The 18803-nt window shown below is 36.0% G+C and overlaps 4 protein-coding genes across 5 annotated transcripts in view; 2 read left to right on the forward strand and 2 right to left on the reverse strand.

Moving 5' to 3' along the window:
- The window catches only part of LOC141434973 (leukotriene A-4 hydrolase), an 11272-nt gene extending 11030 nt beyond the window's left edge, over positions 1 to 242 (reverse strand). Inside the window, 1 exon segment of the mRNA XM_074097469.1 lies at positions 233 to 242. Coding sequence (XP_073953570.1) covers positions 233 to 242 — 10 coding nt within the window.
- LOC141434868 (alpha-N-acetylgalactosaminidase-like) overlaps positions 1 to 18803 on the forward strand; it is a 544783-nt gene that overhangs the window by 413312 nt on the left and 112668 nt on the right. The gene's annotated exons all lie outside the window — the stretch shown is intronic.
- On the reverse strand, positions 365 to 13836 carry LOC141434839 (leukotriene A-4 hydrolase-like). 2 transcript variants are annotated; one of them, XM_074097290.1, is made up of 11 exons: positions 13640 to 13836; positions 12302 to 12360; positions 11297 to 11409; positions 10954 to 11096; positions 9092 to 9203; positions 7967 to 8187; positions 7286 to 7484; positions 4093 to 4314; positions 2995 to 3142; positions 1971 to 2142; positions 365 to 919 (listed from the first exon to the last, which is right to left on the reverse strand). In XM_074097290.1, exons 1-11 carry the CDS (start codon positions 13819 to 13821, stop codon positions 472 to 474), a joined length of 2019 nt encoding a protein of 672 aa, XP_073953391.1. In that variant the 5' UTR covers positions 13822 to 13836; the 3' UTR covers positions 365 to 471. The 2 variants fall into 2 exon arrangements, with proteins under 2 accessions (XP_073953391.1, XP_073953390.1); XM_074097289.1 differs by lacking the exon at positions 2995 to 3142 and adding an exon at positions 3178 to 3325.
- On the forward strand, positions 14258 to 18733 carry LOC141434840 (neuralized-like protein 2). The gene is made up of 2 exons (XM_074097291.1): positions 14258 to 15192; positions 15954 to 18733. The coding sequence occupies exons 1-2, from the start codon at positions 14502 to 14504 to the stop codon at positions 16061 to 16063; spliced, it is 801 nt and encodes a 266-aa protein (XP_073953392.1). The 5' UTR covers positions 14258 to 14501; the 3' UTR covers positions 16064 to 18733.

Below are 18803 nucleotides of genomic sequence, written 5' to 3' on the forward strand. Positions count from 1 at the left end.
TTCTCGCAATGGAATTAAAAATCAAGTTGATTTGTCGCTGGTTTTTCTGTGGCGTACAGAGCACGTCACTTCATTTGTTTTGTGGTGGTGAAGAGGTTAAATCCTAGTATAGTATTACACTTATTATAAACCAATGCTAATACTAAAACATTTGCTCCCAATAGGTAATTAAATACCTAACTACCTTGATCTACGGAGAAATTATCTTTGCACCTTTTTAGTGGTCAAGTACTTGAGTTCATCTACTAAGCATAACACGCAGAGTCGTTCTTATGTTGTCATATTGTAAGCAGAACTAGTGATTATTATTCTCTTTGAGCAGAGCCACTGTGAATCTTAAGCAAGCAAACAAGTAAACACGCTGTATTAAAACATCATTTTATTCACATCTACTACCTAATAAACGAACATAGGTAAAAAATATTAAATCAGCTTACATCAATGTAAGAATAAAAAATTATAGGAATACTTTTATTCACTGAGATGCAAATCTTTTCTTAAAGTGTAGGCCGACACGTGCATCATAAACTTCTCATTTTCGAGGAAATTGTCTATGGCCTGTTGCCTAACAGCCTCCCAAGCATATAGATCCCTATAAATAGGTCGCACATACTTCATGCGGCCTTGACTGTTAACGAAATTGAATACTTCGTGTAACTTTGATTGATCTTTGCTTCTAACAGTCAGCCGTAGCCACCTGTAGAGTATTTCAGTGTTGGTGCTGCTATCGACTTTAAACGCTGCTCCTAGAGCACTGAGTTTGTCAATCGTCATTGGATCTCTTTCAATGAGTTCTTGAAGCAGATTGATCATTTGGTGGGGAGTGAACGTTTTGACATCATCGTACGATAATGTGGCGCCATCCTGCTCGATTTTTCCAAGAAGTGTAGTGATGGCTTTGGTCATAGAGGTGTCGTAGCTGGAAATAAGAAAAACAATGTTTTATCAAAAACATTTTATTACATCCAGTGCCGGCCGTAAGGGGAGGGGAGGGCGACCGAGACGGCAGCCCGGGGCGCCAGGTACCACAGGGCGCCGTGCGCGCCAGCGAATTTGCATACCTATTTTTATCGATCTGAACGAAAACTAGACTCAGCATATTAACTTTTATAGACTTATCTCTTATGGATTGAGTACGAGTATTCTATGTCTAACAAACATGGCCTGTCATTTTGCCCGAGGCGCCTAGATGGCAGGCCGGCCCTGATTACACTACCCACTTAAATGTATATTCGTTATGAAAGTGTTTGATGAGCACTTCTCTAGATTGAACAGAAGGGATGGGTCAGTCAACTTTCTCTTGTTTGTTATTCTGTCCTGTTTTCCAAGAGACAACAGTGACAGAGTTTCTTAAAAAAACGGTTTATTATAATATGCTACCAATATGCTTAGGAGATAAGGCTGATCAGGAATATCACGCGAGGGCAGCACTTATACGTTTTATATTGCAACATTCTTTACACTTATTATACGGTACCTATCAGCCATATTGACAACGGTGTCGGGTATGTTATTTAAAGGAATATTTTCTAACCCCTTTTCTAGGACATATACTTTTATACATTATGAATTATTTTCCTTCCAAGGCTATTGATAATCTTCGGCATTTTCACGCACAAAAACACAAAATAATACTTTAAAATACCACGCGCAAACAACGTTAAACTTTGACGGCAATAGATAGATGACATTTGAATTGAGTGTTACCAGTGCAAGAAATTAGTTCTATCGGTTTTCCGCAATATGGCGAGGTTTTTTATAATTCTAGTCAGCCTTTAGTCCATAAAATAATGGGCTTGTAACTATGCCAAAAATGTACGCTCGATGAATTTTAACCATGGAAAACATAAAGCAACTCACGGTTAAGTTGTCCAGGGGCGTAACCATGGCAACGAGGTACAAGAAAAAGTTGATCGACCCAGATAAAGAAGTACTTACAGTCCTATCTAGAAATGTGATCAGATACTTACTTCGGAATGACAGGCGGCATGCCGCTGGTGTATAACCAGGCGTTCCAGTCCACTGCCTTTAGTTTATCGTTGTCTTTGAAGTAGTCGAGCAAGTAAGCCTTGAACTGGTCCGTGTCGAGAGATTTTCGGGCGAACTTGTTCAAGTACGAACGAAGGAAGTCGTCAAATACCTCTGTAAATATTTAAATAACTTTAGAATTTTTTAATGATTAACTATGGCATGGTAGACTATCCAGGATTTTAGGGACCCTGTGTTCCAACTGCACATTTTGGAGAGTGTCTTTGTTTTGCAAAGTATTAAACTTCTAAGTTCCCCTGCCCTCCTGGGTACATGGATTACAAGCTTTCTTTGACCAAGTGCAGTCATCAAGCAGATGAGTTAGAGCAACGCGTATCTACAGAGTGATGCAATACATAGGAAAAAGTCAACAAAACATCCTATACTGTCAAGACTTTAAGGAGATGGACTGGCAATGTGAAAGTTTAGTTTCATTATCTATTATGGTCACTTGCTAAAAACTTGGCTTGAAAATTCCTTAAACAGAATTGAGCTTTACACTCAATCGAGATTTTTTTTCTAGCAATGGCTGCATTCAGTGAACAAACTATGGTCACAAGCGTTAATTTGAGACTCATTTCGTCAAACAATCCTTTGAATTATCATACAAAATTACAGATATTCGATCTTAAGTGGGTCTCAAATTAACGATCGTGACCGTACAAACAAGCGCAACATTGACTTCTTTCCTTAATAAAGATTTAAGTTGCAACGATAAGGGGCTGTTTCACCATCCACTGATTAGTGTTAACTGACGGTTAAATGTGATGCCGTCTCCGTCTATTCAAACAAAACAAATAGAGACGGCATCACATTTAACCGTCACTTAACACTAATCAATGGATGGTGAAACAGCCCCTAAATATAGTAAATATACATTATAGAATCTAGACAAAATGTAGACCTCATTCGAGTAAAAGTCATCCGTAATAAAAAAATCCATTTGTTATCTCTCCAATTTCTTACCAGGCCCGCCAAGAAGATCTTCTAAGTATCTCAAGAAAAGCGACCCTTTCTCATAAGGGACCGTCGAGAACGCGTCATCGGGATGCACCCCTTTTAGTTCGACCACCAGCCGAGTCAGGGGATTGGTCGGTTTCAGGTCGTCATTAACCTGTAATTTAATAGCTTAGCTTTAGTTTAGCTTACCAGGCCCGCCGACTAAATCTTCCAGGTAGCGTAGGAAGAGAGAGCCTTTCTCGTAAGGTACTCGGGAAAAAGCGTCGTCTGGGTGGACGCCTTCTAGGTTGACAACGAGCCGGGAAAGAGGGTTAGTCGCGCCAAGATGCTCGTTTACCTGGAAGGTTTATTTGGATTGGATGTTCAGGTACATTTATAATATCTTTATTTTCTTCTTCTTTGGCATCTATGTTCACATGTAAATTACATAGAGCAAAACTTTCCTCCGCTCTATCATCATCTCGGCCTATATACGTCCAATTGTCAATAGCAAATAACTCAGGGATGCGAGCCCGGGATTTGAATCCACGATCTTCTGCTTGAAAGGTCATAGGGCAAAACCACTAAGTAACCAGTAAGTGTTACCTAGGACTTTCCTTAGCATCTGTTAAAACAATGAGATTAATTATTCTGCGGTTTTATTTTTACCACTGCATTTTCTGTTTTTTATTTCTTACAACTTTTTTTTACTAATTATTACCAATGTAAAGACTGGCTGCTTGGCGTCAGTATAAGCGAGTAAGATGGTGTTAGCGATCCGTGTAAACACGCACAAGGTCCTATCAACAAAACCCGTGAATAAACAGAAATTACTTGAATCGTATAACATTTGCTGTGGTCTTTGGGGCTGTTTCACCACCCATTGATTAGTGTTAACTGACGGTTAAATGTGATGCCGTCTCCGTCTATTCGAACAAAACAAATAGAGACGGCATCACATTTAACCGTCAGTTAACACTAATCAATGGGTGGTGAAACAGCCCCTTAGCCTTTGCACAGCGCGTTTTTCTTTCCATAGAGCAGCCATACAATTAGCGTGCATATCGCGTTTGTGTCGATACAAACAGCTAGTTTAACTAGACTAGGGGATCAGAAAAAGCTTACAGTTTCGCTCAACTCCTGCAGGCCCAGTAAACTGTGGAAGTCGCGGCAACGCTTGGCTTCGACGGGGTCGACGATGAGGGAAGCCCCAACCTTCCGCTCCAGGAACACCGTGAAACCCTCGTTGAGCCAGAAGTGCTCGAAGTTCCTGTTGGTGACCAGGTTCCCTGTCCAACTGTGCATTATCTCGTGGACTATCACGTCCGCTTGACTTCTGTCGCCCGCCTAAAGAAAAAGAAAAAGTGTAGCGTGAGATGTTAAGCCAGTTGTCGCACCGCGGACAATAGCCAATATAGATTAAAATTTTCTCTTAAATAATTTAGCCGGAAAATAAAACGAATGACGTAAAAATCATCAATATCAGTTGAAAAATAAGTAAGAGTCCTATGAGTGATTGAATTTTGCATGCCATCTCTTCATCTTCTGTCATCGATCATCCATTATTAAAAAAAAAAACAACAATATATTTAAAAAAATCTTTTACGACTCAGTTTGTTAAACAATGAAGATATATTTGATCAAATAAAAAAAAATGCTTGCATATTCTCGATTGGGGATAATAATGCGAGTGAGCATAAGATTTAGGGGCTATTTCACCATCCATTGATTAGTGTTGACTGACGGTTAAATGTGATGCCGTCTCTATCTGTTTTGTTCGAATAGACGGAGACGGCATCACACCTAACCGCCAGTTAACACTAATCAATGGATGGTGAAACAGCCCCTAAATAAGTAAAATATCTAAGGGGTCATCCATAATTAAGATACGTCACACATTTAGAGGAGGAGAGGGTCCAGCGGTTTGTGACACAGGAACAAAATAATTGCGATTTTCGTAGCAATAAGTGTAACAGTCTAAGTGCAAAGATATCGACACGACTAGTTAGTAGTTAGTTACAAAAGTATGTTTACACGACTTTATGCACTTAACATTAAGGGCGTGTATACATATTTTTGTAGCTTTCACCGTGTCGATATTTGTACTTGACTGAACAAAGGCTAAAAATGGTCAAAATTGGTGTAACGTAATTTATGGAGGGCCCTATAAGTATATTTCATAGAGAAAATCCTTTAAGGAATAAGTTCGCCGTTGTAGGTACGCATACTCTTCATATTAGTGTTGCAAACTATTTAATCGTGTTTTATATGAAATAAAATGTTTATTTACTTACGAAATCTTGAGTACACGAGTAATCTAACTACAGAGCACATTATTTACCCTATTATTGCTACAAACAATAGAAATACTATTAAATAGCAGCACTAACTACCAGATAAGCACGTTACATTACTACTCGTAATACAATGGGTTTGCCAAATACAATAACTATACGGCGTAACTGATTAATTGAACATTTACAAAAATGGTTGGAAAGCACAGCAAGTCAATTTACATATTGAATTTGCATCCAGCTTTGATTGAAAGCAGACTTATAGACAGAGCTCGGAAAAAGTGAGCTATTATTGTGTCATTACTGTCATGTGTAGGTATTAATATGGATAAACCCTGAAAATAAATATTTAAAAAAAACTACTCATTATGATTAAATTTAAATATCAATATATTGCAAAACTAGTACTGACAAGCTTTTAAATTTATTCTAAAGTTGCAGTATTTGTAATTAATGACCATCAGTTTTTCTATATCTTTTATTGTCAATGTGTTTTTTAATCTAACTCACTTGTGTTCGTTTTAACGGCGACGTAAAGCTCTTAATAGAAAATCGTGTAAATAAAATTGTTTTTGTTACTATACACACGGGAGAACTACCATTAAATGACAGGGCATGTCCATGTTACGCGAACTCTCAAAAGAGAGGGCCAGTTGTGTAAGGCATCGTCCTAATAGAACGCGAATGCGCGATCATCGAAGATTCGCGCGAATTTTACTCGTTCTATTAGGACGATGCCTAACGTCTCTGAAACTCGCGATCACAATCAAATGACGGATTTTGTATATGAAAACTGTCATTTGATTGTGATAGCGAGTGTCAGAAACGATACGCAGTAGACCCACAAGTCACCTTTCTGAGCTTCACTTACTTTATATAGAGGCGGGTCGCTTTATAATATAATGATGAAATAGACGCCATAACCTCTTAGATAAGAATACGCCGTATCACCAACATTCTCATCAAAACGTTCAGATTTCTCAAACGGATATCATTGGCTCAAATCTATCATGACTATAACCTACATCATGCATAATATTGTAAATAATAAATAATAAATATCACGGGACCATACACACCAATTGACCTAGTCCCAAAGTAAGCTTAGCAAAGCTTGTGTTATGGGTACTACTAAGCAACGGATAAATAAATTATATAGATAGATACATACTTAAATACATATTAAACACCCCGAGAACAAACATTCGTATTTTTCATACAAATATCTGCCCCGACACGGGAATCGAACCCGGGACCTCAAGCTACGTAGTCAGGTGCTTTAACCACTAGGCCATCTGGTCGTCCATTATCTAAATATTATCATCGAATACAAAGTAATAAATCGTTTCACCTTCGATGCAGCCCCAGGCCTAACACATGTCTGTAACAAAATCCTTTATACCACAACATGCTTGCTTTTGAAGTACAATGAAATAACGCAAAATAGTAATATTATGTAAACGGTAAAAACAAACAACGAATGACATGCTAAAACAAAAAATGACAATTGAGCAATTTAAAACATACCAACATTAAAAAGTCTTAAGTACAAGTTATGAAACAACTCAATGCGTATACAAGTTTACTTCGAAACAAATTTGGAATTTTCCGTCCAGTTACGTAAAAATAAGAGTACAGTCAAGGACAAAGATATCGACACGGCCAAAGTTGCAAAAATATGTATACAGGGCCTTAAGCGCATAAAGTCGTTTTTTTTGTAACTTTGGCCGTGTCGATATCTTTGCCCTTGACTGTACCTAGTGCATTTCTATTAAACAGTAATGTAATGACGTAGCAAACGATTAAATTATAAGGAGTGGTTGGCTGGACTATGCTATGGTGTAATTGGCAAAATATGCACTAAAACTCATTTGTCTGCTAATGGGAAAATAGTGTAAATAAAATTAAAACAACCTAATTGATAATGATAACCTCCTCCTTTTTTTGAAGTTTATTAAAAAAATTGCTTAAGGATTCATTTCCTTCGGATAAATTATATTCTAAGAAGTGCAATCCCCACTTACCAGCAAAGTAGGCGTGACGAACGTCAAGCAAGGATTCTCCATTCCTCCGTAGGGGAAGGAAGGCGGCAGCACTAACAGGTCGTACTGGGTCCAGACGTACTGGCCGCAAAGTTTCTCGGCCGCTTGAAGGTATTTCTCAGTCTCTGCGAATTCCCACGCGCTCCTTTCGATTTCTTCCTTTTCCGACCATACCACGGATCTAAAATAGCATGTATACGTATGAGCATGGTTAAATAAAAATAGATACTTTTTAGCTTGCATAATCACATTACAAGAGGCTCAGCACCTTTAAATATTCGAAGTCGCTTTAAATTTAAATAGTCGAATATTACAGGGTGGGTATGGACAGGGATAATAGATTTTTAGTTTTTCAATTACAAACACAATCTAATCTCTCTTTATAATATGGATAGAGATAGATAAATATATTAATTATTGAAAATCACATGCTACATTTCAGACACGTAAAAAATATAAGGGATTCACAAAAAGATCGTCAATAAAAATAGAATTACAAAAGACGTGGTCAAAATAAAAACAAGAACAATTAAAATAACAACAAAATTATGTCAATGGGTAAAATCAACGAAACAACGTCAATAGAAACGAGCGTGAAATGCATATGTATACATAGTAAAATCAAGTGTTACGTATTCATTTGTATAAGTTCAGCTACGTTACCTAGGCCCAAGTTGCCGGGACTCCAGCACGCCAACGGCAATAGCCAGTAAGTAGGAGGGTATGGGCACCGGCTGTTGGAACGAGGTCTTGCCGATCTTGAGATCCCTCCGGAGCGCGCTCATCAGGGCGGTGAACTCTTCGGGGGCTGATAGCTCCGCGTCATAAGTGAACTTGACCGCTGGCGTGTCTTGGCACGGGACGATGGAGCGTGCGTGAATAGGCTGCGAAATGTTTTAAGAACGGACCTGTTTAAAAGCTGAGGCCGTATTGTCTAAAGCCGAGTTAAGCCTTACAAGAAAAATCGTGCAAGTTGCATTACATTGCGAGGCCGTAAAGCCAACGAGTTTGTAGTGGTCAATCGAGCGCCACAATGTAATGCAGCTTGCACGATTTTTCTTTCAAGTCTAACTCGGCCTTGCGTGCGGACCCTCGTGCTCGCATTCACCATCTCTTTCTGCCTTTACCCTATACCGTGCGACAGAAAGAAGTGGTAAAAAGGTAGCTATTACGAGTGCGTTAGACGATAAGGACTCTGCTTCATATGGTGCGCTTTAAACAGCGCGCTTTGGAAACACTCTCGCTGCGCCTCTAACCTGCCTGTAACCCGCGACTCCGTCCGCCTAGAATTCGTTTAGATAGCGGTCCCTCGGGAACTATGCAATTTTCCGGGATAAAAACTATCCTTGTCCCCAGAACTCAAACAATCTGTATACAGAATTTCATTTAAATCGGTTCAGCGGTTTAGTCATGATGAAGTAACAAACAAACAGTCTTTTCAAACTTTCGCATTTATAATATTATTAGGATGACAAAACAAACTTCTCAACCACTCTTGTCAACTTTTAGTTTTCCATGGTACATTGAAACAAAATTTTTTGCTCTACACTATTGAGTTTTGGAATGAACTTCCTCCCACAATGCTCCCGAACAGCTTCGACATTAGAACCTTTAAGAAAGGAGTGAGTAGTTATATCTCTTTCTACAAAATTGGCACCGCACCAGTGACTCTCTCGCAAGTGTCCAGCTTCTGCTTGCTATCTGCTGACACACATGATCGTTTGTTCACGATGTTTATAAAAACTGAACACTTAATTAATACAAAAAGAAGAGTTTGCAACTATTTACCTGGCACTGACTGAACAGATACGGATGTTTTTTGCCGGAAGTTTGGCCCGGTTCCAGCCACTGGAGCGCGGACGCAGTCGGGGACGTCGCATATTTCACCTTTATTTTTACTCTGTAACAATATTATGTTTGAAATTGAAACTTTTCCAATTTTCACTTTTGAACACCATACCCGGGACACACGATTAAACACGATGATATAATTGATCTTCTCTCTACAGTGTGTAAATATAGTTTTAAAATGAGCTGAATTAGTATCCATGTTAAATCTTGAAACGCACTGACAGCGGTGGCGGAGCGGTGCGGAGTCGGTACCGGTTGTAATATTCGAGCTAAAAGAGGCCGCATAGAATAGGCACCGCGCCACGCTCATTTCCCGCGCGGTATTCTATGCGAACTGTTTCGTGTTCGCTCGATTACAACCGGTGCTGCCTCCGCTTCGCCACCACTGTCAGTGCGTTTCAAGCTTATTAATCTGTAACGTTGTTTATCTGTAACAGTTTTTATTCAATGTCACTGTATAATTCACAGGGCAGATTTAAACTAAAAACAGATAGACTTTAGGGTCTGTTTCACCATACATTGATTAGTGTTAACTGACGGTTAAATGTGACGCCGTCTCTATTTGTTTTGTTCGAATAGACGGAGACGGCATCACATTTAACCGTCAGTTAACAAAAATCAATGGATGGTGAAACAGCCCCTTAGTATGTGTATATCATCATCAGCAAAGGCAAAAGATGAAATTCCTGGCAGGACATATTTTAATTTCTAGGCATATTTGTGTTATTTCCTGTAGAAGTCATCAGAGTTTGTATTAAAATAGTATGTAAGATTTTTAATTAGTTACAGCGCAGTGACCAATAAAAATAAATAGGCGTATCCAACTCTTAATAGTACACTAGGTTTACAAGCTGGATTGAAATGTATAAATAAATAGTTAATAATATAAAAGTTTGATAAATCTAAAATTTGTTCATATTCATACCAAAAGTAATCTAAAAAATCTACTTTTCACTGTAGTTAAAATGTACAATTATAAAATTTCTTTGATCAATTAATGAATGACAGTGATGTACATTATTTTTATCATGAACTGTTGATTCTATTAGAAATGTTTATAATGATACAATCAAGCACACAACTTTACTGTACACTAAGTACCTAAATAAAATACTAAATGTCTTGCAACTCTACATGACCAAAAATACCTTTGTTGGTATTTTTTAACTGCACCATCAATTTCCATCTGCTCTTGACTATTAATTTTACTTTGACATTCACAACAAACGCAGCTTTCTGGATGTTTACTTGTTCCTGGCACATTGGCTCCAAGAGTATTTACAATAGGTTCGTAGAAAAAGCCCGTATATGTGATGGACATCTTTATATCCAGCGGGTTGATGTTGTTATTACTTTTAAAGATAAAACACTATTTTTATGCTTGATTCTATCATTATCAAAAAAAAGAGAAAATTATATTATTCTATGATAATAAATATCATTTGAATTTTAGGTTACATTTCGTCAAATACGTTTTTGGTCACATGCTATTTGGCACTGCTTCAATATTTTCAGTTACTATATTACGTAACCAGTTTAGCAAATTGTCAGATCATTTTATTTACCAAGTGTTCTTGTCAGATTTATTTTCATTAAATCCTTATACATTTTGTAGCTTCTAAATAAAGCTTGTTTGCCCCCTTATATATAAAAAAATGTACTAATTAAAAAAAAAGTGGTTGAACAGAGTCTGGTAAGTAAATTAGCTGAGAATTAGTGAATCGGTTATATAGAGTAACTGATGATTAGTGAATCTGACCCAAAACATATTGATTAGATGTTGTGTTACCCATACTTACTTCTCTCCACTAGATGAAATTTTGGGCAAGGTTATCGTGAATTTAGAGCCATAATTAGGTACTGGTTCATCCAGGACATACTCTAGTGAGGTGCCATCTTCTAGTTCTACAGACTCTATGGTCAGATTGCTGGCATCTAAAATCTGAAAATATCATAGGGATAAGAGTTTCAGTTGTAACTTGATATAAATATTTAGGTTGATATCATAAGTACTTATAGATATTGACAAACTAGTACTTCAGTTGATAATGTCAATCACATTTATACATGGGATAAGTGAGATAAGTCTGTCAGTCATGGAAAAAAGCATTACATTTAATATTTTTACATAAACTCTCTTACCACTTGATTGGAATCTTGTAAAACATCTATACTGAGCACAGCAAAACCACTTAAAACTTTCTTCTCAAAGTCCACATTCAGTGAAAGTGAGATGTGTTTTACCAATGTAAGCTCTGCAAAAAAAAAACACAGGATATAAAATATCAATCACAAACTCTTTATTGCTTTAAGTTTTGTGACTGATTAAGATCTTAAGCCCAACACACACAGAACGGCGTATTTACATTGCGAGTAACAGTACTGATGATGAACTGAAGTATTCGTGATTTGGAATTGTGGGCGCGGGTCGGGTCGTGCGTTCATATGTAAGTTAGTCTGTAAGGAATTTATTGTATTTGCTAAGTTGCCCCAAATAAATGGATTTATTATTTTGTTATATACCGCCATGTAAAACGCCCGTCGCGGGCCCGCGCACGCGCACCCGACCTCTGTGTGTTGGGCTTTAAAGTATACAGTTTCAACATTTATCACATAAAATACAGCAATACACTAATAACAACCACAGATGTTCTTAAAATTAAATCTGGTCATATTTTAATAACAATTTGGCACTTTCTTTAAACATGTTCAAGAACAATGTACATGTTGCAGAGGCATATCAGGCAACAGCTTTACAGCTAACCAACCAACAGCTTAATAAAAACAAACTATGTTATGATTAGGTGTAATGTTTAGGATTAGGAGGTACAGCCAGCAGCAGAAGTGGATGAGCAGTTATGGTGCTCAAAATGATCTACACACAACTCTACACTCTACTGCCAAGGTAATAAGTGTGTGCAGATTATTTGGAGCACTACAGCTGTTTGTCTACTTCTGCTGCTGGCTGTACAAGTGGGGAAGTTTTTTTAGCTTAGGTACATATGCCCAATGTCTTGCTCCCTCTACCATTAAATAATGCTACTGTCCTATTCATTTTATATAAGATACTCTTGAGATGGATAAAAACTACCAAAATTCTATTTTTTAAATAATTTTAACACAAATATTTAGATGGCAAAGACTTACCTGGCCGTGAAAAAGATGACGGATCCAGTGGACTTAAAGCACTCATGGTTCTGACTTGACTGAGGAATAAAACATTAAAAATCAATAAAACACATCCTTTAAATTTATTTCTCATTGTGTTCACAACTACACACATGCTAACACTCTCACAGCTTATTGAGTTATGATTATTATCCAATCTATCATGAATAAGTCACTCCCACATATAAAGAGTATTATGTACTATATGTATAGAACATTAATCTGCCTGTGATATATAAGTGTAGGGTGGTAGTGGTAAAAAAATTGTTCAATTCTCTAGGATAGATATAATAGTAGGAGTATTTTTAATGCTGTTTTTAAAACTGATAAGATTAAATAGTGCCTGGTGCAATTGTCTATTTGACTCACTGTTGTAGTAGTAAACAAAACCAAAAGATTTTAGAAAGTTTCCCCCTCCACCAATGTCCTCCAGAACAGATTCATATCAATATCAAAGTAATTCGCGTCAAATAGAAAACCGATTTCAATCGCGTATCAAGGTTTTGCCCCGGTTCAAAAAAATCGTAATCTGGGGCTGCGTATGTTAAGGTTTTACGATATATCAATTTGTATGTTTACAATAACTAACCAAAAAAAAAATATTAAAAAGAGAAATGAGATGAAACAACTAAAATTCACAGTAATTGCAATATTATTATTTAGTGATAACTTTATCCGAAGTATTTTCCTGCTGATGACTGGCACTTTATTATAAAAACTTCTATGTTTTATACACAGCATATCGTTTTGAAATTTTAGCACTTGTTAGGTAAGTACTTACCAGCTTACAGCTTCATGTAAATGAGCAGAGCAATGAAGAAATCACGCGGTGATAAGAAAGTATCACTAATCCCGGCTAGTATTTATTTAAAATTTTATTTTAATTATTTATTTGTGGCCCGGCCCGATATTTGACAAATCAAAGTGGCAGTTGCGTTTAGTTATTTAGTTTACTAATCAGCAAAGAGTAGTATAATATACAGGGAATCAGTGTGATGCTAAGAAAGGAAATAAGTTTAATGAAACGGTAAATTGCCAAACTACTGCTAAATATCAATTACTATTTATATACTATCGTTAAGCACAGTAGTAATAGGTATAGCAATAAAGTAGTAATAGAAAATAAAGATATTACTGTACCTTCAGTTCACTTAATATCCATTTTGTAATAACTAAACGTATGTTTGAGAAGAAAACAGAAAAGCACAGACTACTATACTAAGAGATACAAACGTATAGTGATTACTTGCTCAATGAAGAGATACTACGGAGAAAAGAAAAGGCAGGTTATGTATGATGCAGTGCAGTGCAGCTCACCTGTTTTGAATTGGAGTAAATTGTCTGTGTAACCCTGGGCGTAGATGACTATGCGAAGTGGAGTAATAATTAATTAATATTCTCTTTGATACCAAGGCACAAGCTCTACTTCTTAGAGATATCAGTTTAAAACGTAAAACCGGACGAAATATCGTAAACACTTTACCGCTGAAGAATGTCATTTTACTCTATGTTTGTATTACGTTTCGTTTCATAATAAGGTATACTTACGTGCAACTTCATGTAGAATAGAAAATAAACGCATGTTAGGTAATGAATGTCTGAGAAAGACAAGGGAGTGGCCTATTATTAATTCACACACCTTCGTAGTTCGTATTGCATCACATCAAATGAAACAATTAGCATACTTAGCATAATTTTATGTATTGTTAGTCAACTTTTTTTTGCAGTAAGTGTATTTATTTAACAGGGTAGGGCATCAGATTTTACATTTTTTTTGTAAATAGTGTTACAATAAATAAATACCTAATATAAAAAAGGGGAGTAATAATAATTACTGGTCTATTCATTAAGAAAATCTACTCTCCTTCGAAAGTAAGCTGCGTAAGTTGAACCTTCACTAAACTGACAGTTACCCGAAATAAAAATCCTCTGCAATTTGCTTGCTGTGGTCTGTCAGTCACAGTCAGTCAGTCAATGTCAGTCTCTTATATCTGACTGGAAAGCTAGTATTTCCGGGTCTATTAAATTCGCAATTTCTAACGTCGTTGTTGTGTTAATTTGCAAAGATGAGACTTTCTTATTCTTATATTTATAAAGTAAAGTCTGCTAAATAGTGAGGATTCAGCGATTACTTTGTTAGTGTATCTAATGTATCACTGAATATTCTTAGTCAGTAAACATGTTATCCAGATTTCACCACTATCACGGGACAAACATAATTCTGTTTGAAGAGAATACAGTAGCTTACCGAAAAGCTAGCTTCGCTCATGGATTGACTTTTAGTGAAAAACCTCTGCTCCCAGGGGAAATATTCTTGGTTGAAATAGAGAAAACTGAACGAGGATGGAGCGGTCATATGCGACTGGGTTTAACTCTCCTGGATCCGCAAACCGCGGCCTTGGGAGACAAGGGTTTGCCGCAATACGCTCTCCCGGACCTGGCGAACACTGGTATGTCTTGGATTTTTCCCATTTCAAAATCACAAAATAATGTGCTAATCGAATTGGTTAACCAAGCGAGTGGAAGACGTGAAAGTGAACCTCGCATATCGGTTCTAGGCGACGGCCATAGCGTGAGAACGCCTCGCGGTTATATATCAAAGACAGTCCTAAAACCACAGACATTGTCACAAAATGGTACGCCTCAAGGTATATTACCAATGGATGCTGGCAGTCGCATTGGTGTTATGTTTGTTCCGTGTACAAAATCTAGTAAAGAAGACCCAGAGTTGGCAGAAATGCATTTTATTATCAATGGTGAAGATCAGGGTCCCTGCACAAAATCCATTCCATATTCACGAGGGCCCCTGCATGCCGTTGTTGATGTCTATGGGACTACAAAACAAGTGAAGATTGTACAACTATATGGTGGTAAGTACTTTATTTTCTTATTACTTTAAACTTGCTTTTTGACTATGTTCTTTTTAAGCACACATTGGACTGCCTACTTTGTCAGTAACTATCCCATTTATTTTCTTAAATTTCCTTTTTATGGTTCTGTTCTGCCCTTTTAGGATTGCTTTGTAGCATCAGTAATCAATTTGGTGTGTTGACAACTGTTAAATTTGGCATATCCTGTAAATTGTTATAAAAATATTGATATACAGACAATGTTTAGCACGAGAAAAATTAATTTGGTTGAAAATTGGATTTATAGTGATATTTTGGAATTTAGGGTGATTCTGGGGTCATGAGCAAGAGTGAAAGGGGTGATGGGGAGATTCACAATGAGCAACTTTTACCATGGGACCAGCACCGAAATTGCGAAAAAAAAAACCATCTAATCAAGAGATATAATATACCTAATTGATCGCTAACTATCCAAAAAGTATGGAATAGCTTTTTTTTGCCATTTCGTGGCTGGTCCCATAGTAAAAGTTGCTCAGTGTGAATCTCCCCACCACCCCTTTCACTCTTGCTTATGACCTCGGAATCACCCTGTATAGCTGTCTCTTTCTGAAACGCTTTTCTCTATGCAGCAAGTATGGCGCTACTTGTGTGTGACATCACATGCAAGTGTCTTTCTCTGCCTAATCTTGAATTCCTGCCTGCCTATGTAAGGTTGCACCAAACTAGCAACCATTTTTCATATTTCTGGCATGATAACTAATTATCCCTTTTTCTTATTTCAGTGAAAACACTTCAACTAGTCTGCAGAGATGCTATTCTCCAGTATGTGAAAGATGGTTCTGTGAAATCATTACCTTTGCCAAAATGTTTAAAAGACTTTCTATTGTCATAGATTTTGGGCTAAGCTCAACTGTTTAAGAAGACAATAAGGCTGTTGCAGAACAACTTGAATAGTGTAAGTCGGCAAAAAAAAGACCACTAGCTTTAGATTTACTTACCTATATCTCATTACAGAAAACAATAGACAAAGACTCAAGCTTACTTGTTTATCATTATAAATTATTTTACATTATATATTATATTATTTCTACATCATTTATACATATATTTTTCTCTCTCTGATCTTAGACAACATTACTTATGTAGCAATGAACAAGAACTGAGAAGAAAAACTGAGCCAATTGATTTAAGCCTTTTCCTTCTGCCTCATATGTAATGTTAGACTTCAGTGTCCAGGGCACAACTCTTAAATACAATTATAGCAAGCTTGTGCCAAATTTGTCTGTCTGAATAAAGTATAATCCTGATGAATTATCTCATGGTTTTGAGGCTTGAAGTAGCTATAAATTAGCTTGGGATAGAAACTGAATGTTAAATTCTCGTCTAACACTAGTGGTACCTAGTTGAAGTGATAAAGGATTTGATTGAATGCTACATTTATTGATATCCCAGACAATTCCAGTGAGTTTCCACCACAAATATAAACTTAATATTAGTTTTTTTAATTATTAAACAATTGTGAGATGTCCAGTCAAGTGAAGCTTTATGGTTTTTTGTGTACACCATTTTTCTTGTTTTAATTTTTAATCAGAGGTCTGTGTTATGGGCTATAACTTGAGGTGTGAAGCCAAGCTAATAAGAAAAGACAATGTTGCACAACTAGTAATAATTGTGTGATAAAGATTTGATTTGAATGTTTTTCATTGGGCTGCTGTATGTATGGTTAACTATGAAGATAATTGATATTATCAATACCTCCAAAGTTACCAAAATATGTAGACAACCTTAATGTTAACTCAATAAAGTTGTGTATACATATTTTTGTAAATGTACTCAAATTTATTGAATGTATAATAACTTAATTCAGTCTTAAAGATCTAGAATTGTCTACGGCATGTGATTACTAAAAAAAATTTGATAAAGAAATTACTTAGAATATGGCAGTAAATTGTAACATATCTTTATATTTTTTTCAAATAAATCTAGAAATCCTTCGTATTTCATACATAATTCTATTTATATTGTGGTTTTACTTATTTTATTTGTGCTCTATAAGGGCCTATGCACAATAGAATTCTAAAAAGCTAGTACAAAAGTGTCTGAATCTCGTTTAATAGCTTGTTCAAAATACCTACTGATCACATTTTTTTTCGGGACTGTACTTGCTCGACAGTGTAATAAGATACATATTAATTTATAACTTTATTTATTTCACACAAGTACACACTGACCTGTGTAAATAATCAGCATATTTATAGGTAATTAAATAAATATATTTAGGCTTCAAAAAGATTACTATTTTGATTAGTAATAAATTTGTATGTTCCTTATAAACATTTTCTAATAGTTATTTACAACAATTACCTGTTCACGAAACTGAAAATGAAGTTGTTAACTTGATTCAACTTGGAATTGATATACTTTTTCATAATAGGCATCTATTATATTAGTTTTTCGATACTCATTATCAGAAATGTACGACACGGGATTTGATTTTTTAAATCACATTCGAAAATATTGTTGAAAAGTGCTCAAAATCTGTATATTGCTACAAGCAAGCACTGATTAAATTTTCCTACCTACTATACTTGATTTGGATAAGTATTTAATTAGATGTAAATAAACTTCAGCTGAAGGTTTTTATACATTTTACTTATCTATCATTGTAATATAAACTAGACTAGCGTACCTATTTCAATACAGGAATGTAAATGTTTAGATATTTTAATGGGGGAATTTCAATATTTATGACACCAATTGACTTGTTTTGTTTACATTTAGTTAAATACCTATCCAAACCAAGTATAAGTAGACAATTTAAGATTCTACTACTCGACCTACTCAAATTTAGCACATTATTTCCCATTTTGAACGGTATTTTTGGTTGATGTGGTCCCAAAAATCGGCCTGGTGTCATTGTTAAACAAATTTGTTAAATAGATATGAACATAGATTGTATTATGTAGCTAGTGATAGTTAAGTGTCATTATCATTAATCATTTAAATTCATATATTTTAATTTATTGTCTTAAAGACCTTGGCTTTCGCACACTTACGTCATTGTGCTTTGTACAGAATTAATTTCATTCCAATTAAAATGTTAATAATCCTCCATCCATCTGATGAAAAAAGTCACGATTTTAAGTATTGTTTTAATTTGTAAACAAACGTGTGTATTGTTATACCTACTGTATGGCGTGTATTGTGTACGCAGCGCTATAGTGCTGATCCTGGTGGCGCGCTGCTGCAGCGCAAAGTACCAACTGCCTACCTTGGAATTTGTATTTGCTAATTTTAAAGCCACTTTACTATGAATTTGGTGAGATTTTAATACATTACGAGGTTTTGTTTTATGAAAGCTTAAAAAAAAGGCATCATAATATGGATGGAAGTGCGGTTAAAGTACAACCTACACTTACCGCACGGCGGATAGTAGATATGGCTAACCTAACTAAGAAGTTGCTTGGTTTTTTGTTATTCAGATTTATTTAAAGACTACTTTACAAAAAAAAAAACAATTACGTTTAAGTTTTTAATTACATTAAAATATTGTTCAATATTATTATTGTTTTAATGTTAAACTTTACTGACAACTTCACTGCCGCTTACTTTAACGTTGTCTAAAATAAATT

The sequence above is a fragment of the Choristoneura fumiferana genome, chromosome 14 (genome assembly GCF_025370935.1).
Source record: "Choristoneura fumiferana chromosome 14, NRCan_CFum_1, whole genome shotgun sequence".
NCBI classification, from domain to species: Eukaryota; Metazoa; Arthropoda; class Insecta; order Lepidoptera; family Tortricidae; genus Choristoneura; species Choristoneura fumiferana.